Source organism: Balearica regulorum, chromosome 3 (assembly GCF_011004875.1).
Source record: "Balearica regulorum gibbericeps isolate bBalReg1 chromosome 3, bBalReg1.pri, whole genome shotgun sequence".
Classification (NCBI taxonomy): domain Eukaryota; kingdom Metazoa; phylum Chordata; class Aves; order Gruiformes; family Gruidae; genus Balearica; species Balearica regulorum.
Window position 1 is genome coordinate 7,034,567 of NC_046186.1, and position 16,458 is coordinate 7,051,024.

General features: G+C 40.3%; 1 protein-coding gene across 1 annotated transcript; it reads left to right on the forward strand.

Annotated features, from left to right (window-relative positions):
• The first annotated feature begins 455 nt into the window (after positions 1-455).
• Positions 456-15,056, forward strand: MEP1A (meprin A subunit alpha). Its single transcript, XM_075749988.1, has 14 exons — positions 456-521; positions 607-631; positions 729-782; positions 1,632-1,672; positions 1,782-1,860; positions 2,177-2,294; positions 3,906-4,081; positions 7,083-7,304; positions 8,300-8,449; positions 10,820-11,035; positions 11,939-12,397; positions 13,565-13,738; positions 14,324-14,531; positions 14,891-15,056. Exons 1-14 carry the CDS (start codon positions 456-458, stop codon positions 15,054-15,056), a joined length of 2,154 nt encoding a protein of 717 aa, XP_075606103.1.
• The last annotated feature ends 1,402 nt before the right edge of the window (positions 15,057-16,458 follow it).

Sequence of the window (16,458 nt, forward strand, 5' to 3'; positions counted from 1 at the left end):
AATGTGATGTTACTTATTAATTGAGAACAGCACTGGGCCAAATTTTAATGTCACTGGAGTGCTATAAACACAGAATAATTCTGCTTAAGCATGTGGCTTTCCTCCGGTGCAGTTGAGATAGTAATGCTGACAGATAACAAGCACAATGGAAGGAGTCAGCAACTTTGGGCCAGATTGAGATCTTCTTACATGAAGTCTGGGTGGGCCTTCCACCAGCTGCACTGAACAGATGAAGTTATCACATTCCTCTCTGTAACATTCCTCCAAAGTAGACTTAGGTAATTGATAACAACAATGCCATCATGTGCCATTTAGGAGGTAAATCTTGCTGTTATAATACTGTTATGAAGGTGGAAAGTTCAAAGCTGGTTGGCTGATGTTCCACGGAAATCTCGGCAGCATGCCCTATATATTGCAAGAGATGAGAGGGATCAGCTTCTTCTCCCATTGCAAAAATGGGCTCCAGCATCTTCCCGCTCCTAGCGCTTCTGTTATGTTATGTGTATGGTACTCCAGTCTCTGTAAGTAGAAACTTGATTTCTACAGGTTTCTCTCAGTCCGGAGACATCTCATACCTTATACTGGTTGTATTTTATTCTCTTTCAGGTTGAGCACCTCTCCAATAAAGCTGGTAAGTGTTCTGTGAACTCTTTTGAGTTCTGAAGCATTTTTGTTTGCTTGCTGTGTGCCACCACATCTGAACACATAATGTTTTGCCTGTCTTGTAGCAGCAGATGCTGAAGTCGGTGAGATAATCAAAGACATTCCAGACATAAACTTAGGTGAGTTCATGTCTAAATTCTCATAAGGCCTGAAAAATTGTGAGCAAAATGCTGAATTTTCAGTATTGTAAAAAAGACAGGGGTGACTGATGGTCAGGAAGTTCATGGTAACAGGAGAAATATAATTAAGTGAGCTCTGAATGACCTTCCTCTGGCTATGACACATGAATCTATCCTAGGACTGTAACCCAATACAAACAAGGGATGCAGATGTCTTTCACTTGTGAAGTCTGGATGGACCCAGGGTGTTAGGGCAGTAACACACTGTACCAATTGGAAAGGCTCTGGAGTCCCACCAGCATTTTGTCCCCATTTCTATATGATTTTTATAATGTTTTACAAAGTGGAAAACAGCTGAGATGTTTATTGAGCTTTTATATAAGTGGTAAGGAAATCAAATGGAAAAGACACAACACACTGTACTGTCTTCCTCTATTATTTTTTTATTTCTCGTAATGTAAATTTCCATATATCCTTTGATCTTGCACTGTACAATATTATTCCTGATGCATTACTCAATATTACTATATTCTCTAGAGCTTTGTCTCATTGTGTGATTGTTGTCACTGCCTTATAGCAAGCAAGAGGTTATCAAACTAGACAGGGATGATGGTGGCCACTAGACTTCCACCACCAAAATACAGACATTGTTGAGTAGTAAATATTGAGTAGAAAGTACTGTTATTTTTAGGTCTGTCCCCATATTTCAGTGTAAAGAGGCTGGTCTGTCTGTATTTTTCTGTAAATACCTGAGGCTATTAACCTTCTATAAGCAGGCTCAATATGGTTTACAAGGTGAAATACATTTGATATTTCATTTACATTATCTTTCATAAAATTACTTTTCAGCTGCTGGACTGGATCTCTTTCAGGGTGATATCTTGCTCCCTGTAAGTAATTCTAAACTTTGTCTCTATCACTTGTCCAATTGTAATTTTGGTACAAATCAGCCCACCTCCCCACAACAGATGCATCACCAGCTGTTAATTCCCTTTTCAGCAAAATCAGCAAAATGCCCTGAGAAATGAGACCTACAGATGGAAGTTCCCCATTCCCTATATTCTGGGTGATGACCTAGGTAATGCAGATACTTTATTCAGATTTTAGTTCCAATCCTTACTTCCACTGGAGTCACTGTGATAAAAAATTTGCCTTTTTCAGAACTGGCTCTCTCACATTAAAATTCACTAATAACTAGATTGTTCCTTTATATGAAAACCTTTTTTCTCTTCTTCTACAGCTATCACAGCAAAACACAATTTAATCAAATGCAATCATTTTTCTTTTCAATCATTTTTCTTTTGATCCCATGCATATATCTGTGTGCATGCCTTACCTCTCCAGGATGAATGGTTTGCAGTGTGGTAAACGTGCTTTCCTGATGTGTTTTCCAGATCTGAATGCCAAAGGAGTCATTCTCCAGGCATTTGAAATGTTCCGTCTTAAGTCTTGCATTGATTTCAAGCCATATGAAGGAGAGAGAACCTACATATTCTTTAGAAAAGAAAATGGGTAAGGGTTATAGCAATTTCTGTTTAGTTTTGCCATGTAGAATCAGCTGGGAATTCATTCCATCTGATTTCAGCAGTCTAAAAGTTTAGTCTAAGTTTGTTGTCAGCAGAGAAAAAGAGGCCATGGAGAAAGCAACCCATCTTACTTTCTTAGACACAGAGTTTGGAAGCAGCTGCCTCCCTCTGCTGACTGCAGAGGATGTTCAAGTGATGAACTTGCAATGGCATCTGACATTTGGATGGTTACTCTTTGAGGAGGTGAATCCCAGCATCACTGGGTTTTCATCAACTGGTTCCACTTTCCTACTTAGAGTTGTTTGCCATTTCAGTCGTGGGTGAAACGATCCCCATGTAGATCCTCTTATCTTACCAAGAATACAAATAGCCAGAATTTAGGTTTCAAAATCTTTGGAAGACAGTTCAAAAAAAAAAAAAAAAAAAAAAAAGCTATGGAAAGCCAGTTTATTGTAATATTGCTATTGTTTTTATGTGGGTCTCTTTTAATGAAAGGTTCTCTCAAAATCTGAAAGGGTTTTTTACTCAGAGATTCAGGATTTCAGGAACTGGAAAGATTTATTTTATTTCCTACATCTAAACATGTTTTGAAAGAACATCTAGAAAAGCATAAAAATCTTCTCACTATATCAGCTGTGAATATTTCTTGTTCTCCTAGAACTTCACAAAGGCCTACAGGCACTGATTTTTTTGCCCTCAGCTCTTCCCTGGGCAATATGTCCTATGACACTTCTCTTACAAGACTGCAAACACCATTATTTTTGACAAGTTGGTGCTGAAGAGCCTGGTATGGGAAACTCCCTGGTAGCAGCTATTCAAGAGATCATAGGATCAAGATCTATTTTTCAGTACCCGCATTACTTTGTTCACAGCTCCTTCAACAAACTTGACCCAATACTGCTTTGTGATGTGCAAAAGAAGCTACAGTCCAAGCAGATGCTCTTTAGCAGTTGCTTCTCACATCGCCCTCAGGTTACCCCAAAAAGTTCCCAGTGAATTGGCTGAGGAGGTCCTTTTCTCCTCAGTCATGATTAGCTTCTACTGAGTCACGGATGAGGGGCTGGGCCCTCACAGAAATAGATAATTTCACACCCATGGCCAATGCATTGCATAGTTGCTGTTAAAAAGGACCAAATGCTGCTATTCTAAATCCTACTAGATCCTTTCTCTAGCCCAAGTGATTGCAAAAAAGCTCAGTCTGTCTTGACAAGTGTACTGTTTCTATGTGTGTATTATGTTTCTTGGCATATTTCTTGGCAAAATGGCAGCTGATATAGGACTAAACTTCTGTGGATCTAAAAAATCAGAGGTCAGATTGTCTAACACAGAGGATATGTAAAGAGCTGGCCTCATGCAAGTGACAGCGAGTATGTTTTCGAGGCTTAGTCTGCTTTCAGAGCTGAGTGTCTGCAGAGTATGAGGCTGAGTGTCTGCAGAGTATCAAGGCACTTGGTCAGCACCTAAATAATGATTTGTGTTATTCCTTTTGTACTTATACCTGGTTTGAAATTACTTTAAATCCAGTGATCACACTGAGAACTTAAATACAGAGAAGAAAATTTTACTTAACAGACAGTAAGATGTCTCTCTTTCTCAGGTGTTGGTCCATGGTGGGGGACCTGCAGACTGGACAGACCCTCTCTATTGGGGAAAGGTGTGACTACAGAGCAATTGTGGAACATGAGATCCTGCATGCTCTGGGATTTTACCATGAGCAGTCAAGGATGGACCGGGATGACTATGTGACCATCTGGTGGGACCAAATTATTATAGGTGGGTTTTGACCTTCAAGTCAGATTTTGTAAAGTGCAGACTCATCAGTATCTTACTTTCCCTCCTAGTTTAAGACCTTCTCAAAGAGATGATTTTAGAAACATTGGGCCACACCTGAGACAACTGTACATTAATCTGTAGACGAAGTGGGATTTTGATACAACTTCTCTGGTCAAAGACCGGAGACTGTCTAAGGCCAGAAGAGAGAGGCCCTGCTTTGAAGTCAGAAGACTTTATTTCCCCTTGTCCCCAGGACTGGTCTGCTCTCTGATTTTGAACAAATCACTTCCCCTCTCTAAGATATTGTTTTCTCTTGCCATGTAATGCAAATTGTAAATTTACTGGCATGGTGTGTTGGGATCCCAACTTGTCCTGAGCTTTGAGGCAGTTCTTCTTTAATGAAAGGTCCTCTCAAAATCTGAAAGGTTTTTATCTTCAGGGAATCAGGTTTTCCTGGAACTGGAAAGATTTACTTTGTACATAAAGAAGTCTTAAAGTGATTAGATCAGACAGGACATATAAAATGTCTCTGCCCTGCTCTCCCCTTTCTAGTGTGTCTCTGCAAGTTCTTGCCTTCATGTTTAGTTTCACCAGATCCAGTGGCTTTATAAGTTTCAGCAAACCCTCCACACTCCCGCTGGTCCCTAGACAGTTTCTGCTGTCTCCTGTCAGGTCTGCTTCCATACTACTTAATGATCATATATTTGAAAAAGAGTGAATGGGAGTCTATAACAGGTTCTGAAAGGCATGCTAGCAAAGACTAATCTCTTGTTCCCAGTGGTGGTGCTTTGCGATGCCAGCGATGGTGCCAGTGTAGCAAAGTTGTCCTGCCATTGCTCATGCTCTGTGCGGACAAACTGATCACTTCAGTGTCATGTACTCACTATGTTTACAAATAAGTGAAAAATATGTGCCAAATAGTCATCAGAAAGGAACAAGATTCAGGGAATGTTGTGTTCTCTTTTGGATAGATAAGAAGTGCTGGTACAAGCAATTTCTGCTGACCTCTAAGAGCAGTATCTGCTATCTTGAATTGCTCCAAGTTGAATGGCCATGGGCATTACCACTTGCCTCTACCCTGTGATTACAGTGTCTTTTGGGGTGGCTGAGCAGTAGATGGGATGCAGATACTGATTTTGCAGACTATTATTTTTACTGTTAAGAACAGCACTAAAAACAATTCCCCTTATTACTGACTTGGTCTTATCTTGAATCATGGTAACGAAGATGATGATGATGTTAATATTATGTAGACTCTGACTTTTGGGCCCCTTTTTGCCATGCACTGTAACAAACCACCTCCAAAGTAGGAAGACTTACAGTGTACTTCTAATGCACTATTGCGAGCTCCATGCTGTACACAGGTATTGAAAAGCTTGACAAAACAGTGCCAATTCTCTGTGCTTTTTCTTTTTCCCTCAAAAAAAAAAAAAAAATTACCATTGAATCCTCTCAACTTACTCATGGTGTATTCAGCAGGCACAAATCTGGAACATCAAAATTTCTACAGATGATGGACTTTAGTGTGACATTATTCTGAATGGAGTACTGGGGCTGATCTGATATCATTACAATCTATTCCTATATTCTGTATTTTATTATCCATACTAGAAAATGTCATTTTCCAGTTAGGCAAATTCATTAAGTAGAAAACTTCTACTGAAGCCATTTGAAAGATGTCTGCTCCTCTAAAGGGAAGCAAGACTGGTATGATTGTGCTCTGTGTGTTTGTGTGTGTGCACACATCCATTCCTGCATTAGTGATCTGATTTAATAGCATGGTAGCAATTTTTACCATAATGCATTTTCATAGACTGCAATGCAGGTAGCTGGCTGGTGTGAGAAGAGATTCCCTATTCATGTTGCCGTTGACAGAAAAGATAACAAGCCTATTAGACTTCAGAGAAAGCACAAAAGACAGCCTAATGAAATAGCCTCCTCGCTGTATGGTTTATTTCTTTTAAAACCACATAGAAGTTACACTTTGCCTGGTAATGCTCTTAAAAACTAGTATCATTACACACACCTGTGTCCTGCCAAGATTTTGGCCCCAGCTATAAAAAGTGATAGCACTTAATTGGCTAGATTCTCACCCTTTTTGATAAATGATGCAATTCAAGTATCTGTAAGAAAACAATCCCAAGCTTTTATCCAATCTCAAGCCCTGGACTGAAGACCTTTGTGCCCATAATGGCCTTGCAGAAGGGAAGGGCAGCCTTTGCACAGAGAAGCTGTAATTATGCACTGAGCACAATCATGTGCTGTTTCTTCTTGGAGAGAGAATGTCAAATATTCTTAAAATATTTGCAGTTGGAAATGCTGGCAATCTCTCTTTACTTCTATACCAAAGTATGTGAAATGGCTCCCTCTCTCTGCCCCAGCAGACACCTTCATAATGAAAAACTTTCTCTAAGAAACCTTGAGGAACATGTTTCCAAAAGTCATTTCAACAGAAATATCATAGCAATATTGTCCATCTAGGGTAAAAACATCTATTTCCACCCCCCAGATTCCTAAGGTACTCTTTGCTTCAAAAAAGAACAGACCCTGGAGGCACTCCAGGACTGTCATACCTGCCCCCTTAATGAGTAGAGGGCTCCAGGGCCTCTCCTTGTCCATAGGTGATCTAATATCCTGGGAAATGTTTGCATCAATATTCACAGGCTCTGCAATGGAGTACATTAATCCTTAAGATTAATCCTTCAGGATGCTTACTATTTGACCATGTAATCTGACCTCCTATATATCCCATTATTTACAGCTCATTGATATTTGATCTTGAACTTACTGAAGTCACATGTGAAAGCACAGAACTGCAATCAGATAAAAATAAATAATAATATAAATAAACAGATCTTGCTAAATTTGAATATTTTATCATAAAGTAATTGCTTTCGGGTATATCAATTTTGCCTCAGAAAACTGTATCCAAGGGGCCATGCTAAAGCCATTTCTTTTCCAGTTTCTCTAAAAATTAAGCACTTTTTTGTTCTTTTACCAGACAAAGAGCATAATTTTCTGAAGTACGATGACAGCTTCATCACCGATCTGAACACCCCCTATGACTACGAATCATTGATGCACTATGCACCATTTTCATTTAACAAAAATGAAAGCATCCCCACGATCACAGCGAAGATACCAGAATTTGATAACATAATCGGACAACGTCTAGACTTCAGTGCCATTGACCTGGAAAGATTGAATCGCATGTATAACTGCAGTAAGTCATAATTTAACCATGGCAAAGTGTTTCTTTGTTTAGACTTGAGCCTGGCTGGTTTACCACCCTTGTGTCTCTAAACCCACAAAAACTCTTCTCAGGGGGTCTTGAGGTGGTATGGGAGAGGGCCTGTGGTGCAGAGACCCAGAGTGTTTATTTCCTTCTCATCCATCTCTTTGGCTCTGCTACTGTCATTACTTTTGTAAATGTAATTACATTTTACACAATTAGTCAATGAAAGTCATTCCATTCACATTTTTTCTTCCATGTTGCTCTTAGGGGTTTAGACATGTGGTTGTGTTCTGCTGGTGTGTGGGCAGCTTCATTGTGCTTTTGTGAGGTGAATGCAACTGTATTTTGTTCTCTTTTCCTGACATTTGGTCTTAATCAGATTATTTTGCATCTGAGATTGGCTAAAAGTCTAGAGTCTGACACTGTCTAGTTGGTTGCACTAAGCTGGTTAAAAATGTTATCACCATGTGTGATTGTTAGCGAGAAGTTATTGTCCCCATGGATCTGTCAAAAGAAGCATCAACTTGCAGGCAAACTCAGCTGAACTAAGATGACTCGGTGGACTTTGCTTGAAACGGATTAAACAGTGCTCATGCTCATCAAACAGACAAGTGAGCCTTGGAGAACAATAACCTCCAGCAGAGGAATTGTTAAATGTAACACCACTGCTGTTCACAAAAAGTGACTTGTCTCTCCAAGGCTTAAAAGTGGGCACAGAGACAGCCACCACCAGTCACCGGGCTTCAGCTGCGGTGTGGGAGTTTGTTAACCTTCTGCAAAGTGGTCAAATGTTGGTATCTTTATGCAGGGAATCCCTCCAGGAATCAAACTTTTCCTATTTTGAGTCTTTGGGCTCACATCTGCTGTGGGTTAAGTCTTCTCTACATTATGTCTATACCAGTGTAAACAAAACCCCTTAAAATTAGAGCAGAAATTTTAATGAGATACTACTTTGTAAGTAACCATTGTGCACTTTTTTTCAGCTTCAACTCACACTTTTTTGGACCAGTGTTCTTTTGAGTTTGAAAACATCTGCGGCATGATTCAGGGCACCAGAGATGATCTAGACTGGGTCCATCAAAAGAGCGGTGCTACAGGGCAGGAAGACCACACACTTTCTGGGCGCTGTAGAGGTAAAATGAAGTAACAGAACACTATCCTATGGAAAAGGGGTTAGCTGGAGTAATGGTCCCTTGTGCATGTCTGTACCAGTCTGTGGGCTTCAAATACAGTGTCTTTAACAACTTCTCTGAACCTGTTATTGTAGTCAACCCTTGAGAAAATCCAGCACTGGCTACTCTGAAAATACACGATTAAATGACCATGTTTAAGACATTACCCAGCAAACAGCTGAGTTGTAATGTTCTTAGTTAAGCAAAAAGCCCTTTTTCTTTTCACGTGTCTTGGCCCTGTGAGTGTGAGTTTATGGTTGCGCTCATTAAGCTTTTTCAGCATAGTGCCAGCAAGATAAAAGGGGGCAAAGAACAATCTTAACTAGAGGCCTTTTAAAAATAACCTGGGAAAGGACTTACTGCAACTTCCAAAGTCTCAGTAGGAGTTATGTTACCCCACGATAAGAATGAAACAGCACTCACAGCCACTCATAAATGTTGTGTTTGCAAAGTGAATGATAAGTTAAGCTTGAGGAGTGCTGGTTCTGAAGGTAGAAGAAAGTTGCAAAGTATTTTATGGTATAGGGATTTAGGGATAATTTTGGTTTTCACATGGTAATTTTGCCATTTTTCAAAGGAAGAAAATCTCAAAAAGGGTGGAGTCAGCTGTAGCCACAGTCAAAAGGTGCTAGCTTGCAAGTGAGAATAAAGATTAAATCCCAACAGGCGGTTCTGAAAAGCAAGGGCCTGATGTGTCATTATTTAGACAAGGAAAGCTACTACAGACTTTAAAAGAAAAGGTTGCTTTGGTTGCAAATTTTGCCCAAGTACAGAGTGAAGGAATCCTGGCCTACATTCAGTTGGGCTTTGTTACTCTTTGATAAGGGAGAAATTTGACTTGTTGTGCTCAGGACTAGACTTTTCCCCTTATGTGAGCCACACACTGGAAAGAAGAACAGATCCTCAACCTTTTATAATGATGGTACTTGTCAATCAGGTCTGAGAATGCAATGTAACTCAATAAAACCATCTGACAGCTTCTATAAGTACATGCTCCTAACCCTCACCTGACTTTTTTCATTATTTCTCTCCTATTTTTTCTCCATATACTATAATTGTAACTGAAAAGGAATTCAGCTGAGTTGTTTGAGATTATCATGCAAAATCCAATCTGTCTGAAGTAAGCACTTAACTTGCCCTTATGCTTTAGCATCTACTGACTTGATGCAAAATCCAAATCGACATTCTCTGAATAGTACCCGTCTGGAGAAGGGTAGGTGCCTCTGAGGATCAACAGAGTGTCTATATGAATTGCATGAGTAGGAGTGCCTCTCCTTTTGGAGAACTTCAAAGGCACATTGACTCCATTAGAAATTTAGACATTTTTTTGGCGAATTTCTTCTGCAGCCATCTCAAGCAGGGGCTAATTTTAGGTTTCTAGCATAGATGGATTGTATATTGCCCAAACAGTTAGTCTTCTTTGCTTTTTGACTTATTACTGGCTAAACTGAAAGAGGGAAGATGGCAGCCTGGCTCTGGATTTGATCACTGTATCCCCACGCTAAGGCCATATCCTAGCTGCCACAGATGCTGAATGTTGCCATTATTTGACTTTCTTATCAAAAAGGAGGTAGAGCCTAGATCATCTGGGATCATAATGGATAACTAAAGAGCAATGCAATACAGAAAAAATGTGACAAGTCCATGTGATACCAAGATAAGATATGTGTGTAAATGGTGAATCCTTTGTAAATATAAGGATAAAAGTAGACATTTCAAATCTAAAGGGAAGAGCACTTCAGAAAATGTTAATGGAAAATTAAGCTAGAGGGGCAGGAATTCTTAACTAATTTCCCCAAACGGAGAAGCTGAGTTTCAAAAAGTCTTTGGGCAAGCTGTAAAAAAGACCTTCTTCATGTTCAAGGTCAGGAGAGTGCTAGTTCTGTGTCCAACTCTTTTTATTATCTTCATCACTGATAAGAAATGATCTTACTCTTTGCCAGGTAAAGTAGCATATGATCCCTAAGATCACATCTTCAGATTATCTTCAGTATAAATCAATTAAAAAATATGATTACTAGCTGCTTGCAGTCAGCACTGAATCCTCTGTCTCATACCTCTGACATCCTCGAGGCATCCAACTTCCAACTAGACCAACTAATACAAAATTGACATAAGCTGCCAGCAACATGTTCCATATATATGCTAAACTACTAGTCCTGTTCTTATCCTGGATATCTTGGATGGTTATCCTATACCATTTCCTGCACTATTTATGTTAAGTACTACACTTATGCCTACTAAGAGAGCAGAGTTGAAATGACAAATGTAACCCATGCAGCTAGCAGGAAATCTAGGAAGAGTCAGTGATGCTCTACACTTTCTTCACAGATGCTGGCTATTTCATGTATTTCAACACCAGCTCTGGCAAGGCAGATGATGTGGCAGTCCTAGAGTCTCGAATCCTTTATCCAAAGAGAACTCAGCAGTGCCTCCAATTCTTCTATAAGATCACAGGAAGCCTTTCTGACAAACTGATCATCTGGCTTAAAGAGGATGATGGCACTGGAAATGTTCGCAAGATGAGGAAAATTCAAACCTTTCAAGGTAATTCTGGAAATATGAGGAATATATAGAATATTGAGGGAGGAAAAGTTGTCTTACTGAGTCCATGAATGCATTGGATTGGCTCAGAAATCAAAAGATTTTCCTGAAGCTACCAGAATGTCTTGCAATCCAGCTAAGAATTTTGGTATTACGTGAGTGCATTTAGCAGTGGAACTGTGGGTTGTAATAATGTAATTTAGGTGCTCCACAGCAGAAGTCACAATGTTCCCTATAATGTTATGTTACACTCAGTGATTGAGAGGGACCCCAAAATCTGCTGGAGATCCATTGACTAGATCTCTACTGGCTGCTATATGATCTAGCAGTGAGCTGTTCAGATGTAAATACCGGTGCTCACCTGCAGTCTGTAAGAATCCCAGCCTGATTTTTATATGGTTGGAAATACAAAAATATATATATTTTAGACATGTGAACTGAGTTCCCATTTTGGGTGATTTTGCTAAATAGGACACATTCAGCCACGGTGGCCCTATGCGTTTATGTTGTCAAATCCCAAGATCTATGATAACCTGACTATATCAAGCTGCAGCACTTTCCAGGGATGGATAAGTCCCTGGAAAAGTGGCAGCAACGGTTAATTCTAAGATGTTGGGTCATTGACTCCCATCCACTTTCTATGTCCTGGCCTTTAGCCTGTTGCCCTTTATACTGGAGACTGCCTTTCACTAATGTGTGAAAAGTTCCTAATACAATGTGTTCAAAGCATTTAGATGATAAGGCAATGTCAGTACATTATAATCACAATATCAACTTAAGATCTCCAGCCTTCAGGACTCTGTGAGAAGTTCAGTTGTCTAAAAATGCAGCTGGAATGGGTGGCTAGGAATAAGCTGCTTCATAATATCATGCTGATGGCAATGTTTTGCTTTCCTTTTGCCAAAGCGGATAATGACTATAACTGGAAAATTGCCCACGTAACCCTCAACGCTCAGAAGAAGTTCCGTTACCTCTTCCAAGGACTAAAGGGCAACCTCAGCTCTTCATCTGGTGGGATTGCTATTGATGACATCACACTGACAGAGACCCCCTGTCCTACAGCTGTGTGGGCCATTCGGAATTTCAGCCAAATCCTCGAAACAGCATCAAGTGATGTTATTCAAAGCCCTCGGTTTTACAGCCCTGAGGGTTATGGTTTTGGCATAAGTTTGTATCCGCACTCCACAATCAGTGGCTACTCTCGCATTGCCTTTCACTTGTGCAGTGGAGAGAATGATGGTGTTCTGGAGTGGCCAGCTCTAAACCGCCAAGCTACACTCACAGTGCTGGACCAGGACCCTGACATCTTGAAAAGGATGTCCTCAAGTAAAAGCTTCACCACAAGCAAAGACCATGTTAGCTCAAGTAAGTGGTGTCTGCCTGGAGGAATGATGAAAATGAAAGCCAAAGAATCCAAGTGAGAGGACTGGGTGTAGGACTCAGAGTTGGGCAACTTTGGCTGCATTTCCCAATTCGGGACACTTTCCTCTGTATGACTTAGAATTCCTGTCTGCAAAAGATCATCTAGTGTGAAGTGACACATAGAAGGTTGATGTTATTATGAACAATCCACGGGATACCTGACTTTGACTCTAAATACAGAGTTCTCTTAAGAACTGGCAATTCCCGTTCTACCTGTGGTTTGCCCGTTATGATAGGTGACCTATCACCACAGGATGATGCAATGCCAGCAGGGTGTTGTATACCATTACTCAATCAACAACCATTTAAGTTAAAATTGCATTTTGGAGGCTTTGTTAACTTGCACATTCATGGTTTGAATGCACAGGGTTCACATTGTAGCTGTATTTAAGAAAAAAATACCTGAAAACACCTGTGAGATCAGTCTGCAGCATTTGAAGCCTGTCTTGCTTGGCTAGGTGTGGACTGCAGATTATGAACTCTTTCACACAGGGGCTACCTTTGAACTAGAGGTTTATATATCATGTAAGACCATAGTTCCACATCCATCCCTAGAATTCCCCATGAATGTGTTAATTCAAAGAAATAAGAGCAACAGGAAAATATTGAGTTTGGTACAGAATAAAATACTAGAGATGAATCTCCATCCATCTTCACTTTTTCCAGTGGAAGTTTAGTACATGCTTTTTCAGCAGGAGGTTTTAAACCTTAGGTAGGAATATGTTTAACTGAACCATAGCTATGAACAAAATCTGCTAGCCTCTAAACCAGAGGTACTTAAAAAGTGATGAGGGAGTGTCCTTACACAGGAGGGAGTTCTTAGCCAGTGTCAATGAGGAGGTAACTTGTGTTTGGTTAGTCCTCAATGAAGGAGGAGTTGTGGAATTTCAATGCCCTCACATAGACTAAGAGTCCTCATGCAGACCACATCTAAGGATCTGCTGGCACTCATAATTTGTCAGTCCTCTGTGATTTCTTTGGGCATTTCAGCTCTGAATTTGATTTTACAGCATAAATCCCATTTAACACTGTAATGCACAAGTCAGTCATGTCATACTTCCAGCTGCAGAACTACGTGGTTCTTACTCGTCACTCATACTTTCTTTGCAGGTAATAACAGTACCTTAATATGGGAGAAGCCATCAATTGTTGGAAAATTTGATGCCTCATGCAATTGCTATAGAAGTACATCCTGGGGGTGGACTAACTTCATATCCCACAGCCAGATGAAACGGAGAAGCTTCCTGAAAAATGATGACCTGATTATTTTTGCAGAATTTAATGGTAAAGGCCCTCTTCTTGATTGTCCTTACAAAACCAAAAAAGTGATCCTTTCTATCTCTTTTCACACATTCAAACAACTATTGCCACCTGTCTCTGAGTCATCTTCTCTTCTAATGGGGATCAACTTTTAAAAACATATTTGTATCTTAGTTTCAGGTGGGTGATGTTGGCTGAAGTGACTGAGAGTTCAGAGGAATCTAAATGGCAACGATTTACTGAAGGTTAACTTCTTAGACACCTTTCAGCACCCTAACCAGTAGTTATGTCCATTTCTAAGTGTAGAACATACTAAAAGGCCTTCCTCATTCTGTTTATTTTCAAACAGAACAGCTACACTTCGCATAATTTTTCAAAGTACAGAATATCACCGATTTACCTAACTAGTTACCATAATTTCAGCATTATTATCTTGTGCTTTGAATATGCAGAACTTACTGTGGTATGGCAAGAGCTCTGTTAAGGGCAAATGGACAAGGAGTACATTCTGTTCCACAAAGCACCCTGTGAGCCCCTGGCATGAAGAATACTACATATAGCATCACTCACTGTTACCTGATGTCTTTCTCTTCTCTCCTTTTTTAAAAGATCTAAGTCACCTCAATAACACTGAAGTCCCTGTTGAACCTGAACAATCTGCCTTCATGGAAGGCCTCGCTCTTGAAAGGAAGAAGAGAGCAGCCCAGGATACGGAGTCTGTTAAAGACCAGCTGCCTTATCTGCAAGACGCGTGTGACCCAAACCCCTGCCAGAATGACGGAATCTGTGTGAATGTGAAAGGGAAACCAAGCTGCAGGTACCATGAATCTCTGCCCTGATTGCCTTGACTTTCTTCTGAACCAAATGATGCAGCTAATAAGTATTCAGAGCTACAGACCTCAGAGGTCTGAGCCACTAGGTCTTCAAGGAACAGTAGGAACAAAACACTTCACCACAGTGACTGGTTTCTACTAGCATAAGGGGAGGCAAAGAGACCCCACTCTGTAGTGCTTCCAGGGGATGTAAATAGCCTCCAAACAAGGTGGGGATGTTGTGATATGAACCCCTCTAATGGGAACTGCCCATCCAGCATAGTGATTGTCAGGACCTTGAGGTGGGCCTATAGAGCAGGACAAAACTCCTGATCCATTTGAATCTGCACTTTATTTTTCCCAGGTGCCCATCAGGACAAGCCTTCTTCTTTACAGGTGAGAGGTGTCAGTCAAGGCAGGTCCATGGGAACATCCTGGGGATGACAGTTGGTGGAATTGCTGGAGCCATTGTCTTAACCATTGTCCTCATTTCCATGATGGCTAGAAGACGAAGAGTTGCAGTGGGATAAATCTCAGCCTGGTATTTTTTCAAGTTCGTAAGACATCAGTTTTCAGTGAAAAATGATGAATACAATTTGTAGAAGACCAGTCAGCACACGGATGAAATGCTTTATCAACATCTTGGTAGCAATCTGTTTACCCTGTAGGACTTGGCAGTTGAAGAACATCATGTAGAACTGCTGTCTAATGAAAGTTCATGCCCTGCCTCTCTTGTGTATTCTTTGAATGTTTCATTGCTTCATCCAATAGCAAGCGGTAGTGCTGGGAGTCCATGCATTTACTCTCAACCACAGTTCAAACTTAGATTAAATGACAGGTAGAACCTCTCAAAACACTAGAAAAAGTCACATCAAAGCACATATATTAAGATTCCAGAAATGTTCCTATAGAAATTACTCAAGAAATCTAAAGGGTGCATATCCATAAGTATGTGAATCAGTACATCTACACTCATTTTCCATGGAGCTGTGCTGGTTTACAAAAGCTGAGTAGCTATTACATAGAATTCATAGTAAACTACTACTACTACTACTGCTATGTATTTTGGGCCAATTTTCTAGCAGGGAAATAATTTCATATCAAAGCTAGTTGTCTTTCTAGGAGACTTCACTACAAAGGTTTTCAAATATTCAAGTGTAAATATATTCTCTGGGCATAATCCAAAGTTTGTTTAAACAGCTATAAAGGTCCTTGATTTCAGCAGGCAGTGGATGAACTTGGAGCAGAACATCAGTTGTCATAGGACTGGATCTGTAGCGGTTACCATTAAATTCATATCCCGTTGGAAATCACAAATCAAGGAGAGCGGTGGGAGTGTAGGAAGAGGAAGACTGGGTCTGTGACACTGGTGGGTGCTGGATAAGGTGTTAACACCCTGGAGCTTATTGCAGATGGCAGGAAACAACTGATCTAGTATGTCCCAAGATCCCTGCTTTCAAGGGCTCTAACAGTTTCCACATGTCAAACTTTGTTACCCAGGTTTCCTCCAAAATCAGTTTCTTTTTGCCTGTGCATCAGAACAGAAGGAGTTCAGAATGCAAATGGTACATAGTCACAGAGAGTGAGGCTACCGTTGTATTTATTACATACCTGTCACAAGGAATGGCAGCCAAGGGAAAACGCATTCTCATGGCAGTAGGTTGTACACACAGAGCTGTTGTCTGCTTGTTTTTACACTTGAATTCATCCTGGTGCTCACACCAGTCCCCTACGTAAGGACAAATCATCCAAATCATGGTGTATTTAATTAAGGCATTTTGAACAAGTAAATACTCAGTCCCTCTTATTCTCTGCATTTGGGAAAAAATAAAAAAACCCACTTATATCAGCTTTTCCTGCAACATGTCTGACTATCTGGCTGGACCTCACCACAGGTGAAAGATAGTTACAGGTCCGATTACCTTCTGCCAG

Excerpts from the sequence above, each read along its gene's own strand:
- MEP1A (XM_075749988.1), top strand. The coding sequence starts at position 456 with ATGGGCTCCAGCATCTTCCCGCTCCTAGCGCTTCTGTTATGTTATGTG. Across the intron at positions 1,861-2,176 it reads TATTCTGGGTGATGACCTAG|ATCTGAATGCCAAAGGAGTC; the intron begins GTAATGCAGATA and ends TGTGTTTTCCAG. Across the intron at positions 2,295-3,905 it reads TTCTTTAGAAAAGAAAATGG|GTGTTGGTCCATGGTGGGGG; the intron begins GTAAGGGTTATA and ends TCTCTTTCTCAG.